At 57.5% G+C, this 2,572-nt stretch overlaps 1 protein-coding gene across 2 annotated transcripts in view; it reads left to right on the forward strand.

The window, feature by feature from the left end:
• Positions 1-2,566, forward strand: part of SLC43A2 (solute carrier family 43 member 2) — a 43,458-nt gene extending 40,892 nt beyond the window's left edge. For both annotated transcript variants that reach the window (XM_012810916.2, XM_023518734.1), the window contains 3 exons: positions 174-247; positions 1,462-1,585; positions 2,099-2,566. In XM_012810916.2, coding sequence (XP_012666370.1) covers positions 174-247; positions 1,462-1,585; positions 2,099-2,260 — 360 coding nt within the window. In that variant the 3' untranslated portion in view covers positions 2,261-2,566. The remainder of the gene's footprint in view (positions 1-173; positions 248-1,461; positions 1,586-2,098) is intronic.
• Positions 2,567-2,572: the final 6 nt, after the last annotated feature.

Consider the following 2,572-nt stretch of genomic DNA (forward strand, 5'->3'; position numbering starts at 1 on the left):
CAACCAGCTTGCAAAATTTCTAAAAAATTCAACGGTTAGCTCTGGAGAGCTAGTAGGAGCTGACTCTAGGCTGCCACTGCTCCTGAGGCCTACAGCCCCAGACACTGGAGGGTGGGGGGCAAGGTGAGGCCCCCTCCTGGTCTTCTGCTCAGGCTTTGCTCTCCCTCCCTCAGATTATCTCCTTCATCCTGCATACAATCGTGCGAGGATTCATCCACTCTGCTGTCGGGGGCCTGTATGCCGCTGTGTAAGTTCTGGAAGCTGCAAGTGGTCTGGTAGACAAGGGTGTAAGGATGGGCTGAGGGAGGCTGCTGATGAGACTGAGACCTTAAGGCTGGGACACTGGCCCTAGCAGGGTTCATCTGTTTGCATCAGGGGACAGGTAGCAGAGTTTCTGCTTGGGTGTATCAGGGGAAGGCCATACCTGGTGGGAGCTGGGTCAGTGGGCAAACAGTTGGGTGCCCACGAGCCTTGGCATTTAACACGAAGTCAGTTCCCGTAGCCAGGGTCAGTGCCCCCATGCAGCTCATTATGGCCTCAGGCTGCTCAGCTGAGTCCTGGGGTGGGCCCTGGCTGCTCACTGGGAAGGACAGGGGTGAGTTCCAGCTGCCTGTAGCTAAATGATGAAGTTCAAATGGCCCTCACCAGGGGCAGCAGCATGGGTAACTGAGCCCAGACTGTAGCAGACAGTCCTCACCTAGAGCCTGAAAGGGCCCAGTTCTGGCCACAGCCTTCTTGGGCCCTGGCTAAAATGAAATGTACATCTCTTTCCAAGAGGCCAAAACTCCATAAGGAACCACAGTTGTTCTTCTTTCTCTGGCTTGGGCCGTGGCCCCCAAATTAGAACCTTACCACCCATCATTTACTGTCTGTAACTGTGAAACCAGCTTATTCCATACAGGGAGCCCATACCTGCTTCTGGGGCAGCAAAGCCTGACTGTGAAGGTTTACCCCAGAACTCTCTCCCCTTCCTACAGCATCCCATGGGGTCATCCCAGGTCTGTTTGTCCTCTGCCTGGCCTGTGCCAGGCCTGGAGGAAGTGGTGGCTGCCCTGGCAGGGTCTGAGGGAATCAGACGAGAGCTGTGATGCTGAGTTTCCGTGATTACACAATGCTCCCCTGGATAAGGGTGCAGCAGAGCCATGTCCAGCCTCCAACCTGCTCCTGGGGCCTGTTTCCCAAGCTAGACTCTTGCTGGCACCACACTTTCCACTCAGCTCGGCCAGACACTCATAGGCCTGAGGCACATCTAGGTGGGGTGGCTGTCCCCAGAGTCTGGGGCCTCAGGCTGGTGGGAAAGAAAACACTTTGCAGAGCTGCTCAGGGGAAAGTAATTGAGACGACAGCACCCCATCCTCCTCTGGCACCAAAGGTGCATCCTGGGGTCCTGCCAGACCCCTGGGGCCAGGCTGAGCCCAGGAGGACGACAATGGCTATGATGGGTGTTCATTGCCCCGACAGGTACCCCTCTACCCAGTTCGGCAGCCTCACGGGACTGCAGTCTCTGGTCAGTGCACTCTTCGCCCTCCTGCAGCAGCCACTGTTTCTGGCCATGATGGGTCCCCTCCAAGGAGATCCTCTGTGGGTAAGAAAGGCTGGGGGCCCTGGGTACCTGCTGATGGGGAGCTGGGAGACATCACTTAGGGGGTTTCAGAGCCCTTAGGACATGCAGTTTGGGAACTTAGGTTAGGATCCATTCAGGGTACCCTTGTGAATGGTGGCCAGGCAGGAGAAGAGAATTCCTGGCTGGGCCTGGTTTCAGGGTAAATAGAACAGTGTTCCAGTCCCAGACTCTCCTGCAAGGGCAGGGATTCTTGACCAGGTACCATGGGCCTATCCCAAACCCATCCCTACCCCTGGAGAGTCAGACCATTAGGTCTGAGATGAGTCCAGGCCCCTGAGGGCTGCCGGGTGGCCTGTGGGGAACTGAGAATTCTGATGTTGGAATGTGGAAGGATGGGCCCTGGGATGTTTTGGACCTTCCAGTTTCGCTTTTGCTTCTCATCTCCCGTGCCCTTCTCCCCTTCCCAAACTTGAGTTAAGGGTCTGGAGCCTCGGCCCTGCCCACCCATGATGCCCTCCCCGCCCCTGCCCGCAGGTGAACGTGGGGCTGCTTGTCATCAGCATGCTGGGCTTCTGCCTCCCCCTCTACCTGATCTGCTACCGGCGCCAGCTGCAGACTCAGCTGCAGCAGAAGCGGGAGGACGACAAACTTTTCCTCAAGATCAACGGTTCATCCAACCGGGAGGCTTTTGTGTAGCACCTACCACTTCAAAACTGTGGCCTGTGCTTCAGTGACTGACCTGTGTCCTCCACCCCACCCCAGAGGACCCCACATACCCCCAGGATCCTTCACGCTCCCTCCCAGGGCCCTGGTTATGCCTTGAAGCTCTGTGGTGGAAGGACAGGAGAGGGCCCAGGACAAGCCAGTTTCTACTGGGTCTCCACGGTGCCTGCAGGAGGAGGCTCTCTCCCTGGAGTGTCTGGATTCTGCCTCTTGCCAAAGTAGAGGGGTCGGCCATCCCCTGCCGCCACCTGCCCCTTGGCTGCATGCCCACCAGCCACGCCTGCC

The sequence above is a fragment of the Otolemur garnettii genome, unplaced genomic scaffold (assembly GCF_000181295.1).
Source record: "Otolemur garnettii isolate 467f Iridium unplaced genomic scaffold, OtoGar3 scaffold00145, whole genome shotgun sequence".
Lineage (NCBI taxonomy): Eukaryota > Metazoa > Chordata > Mammalia > Primates > Galagidae > Otolemur > Otolemur garnettii.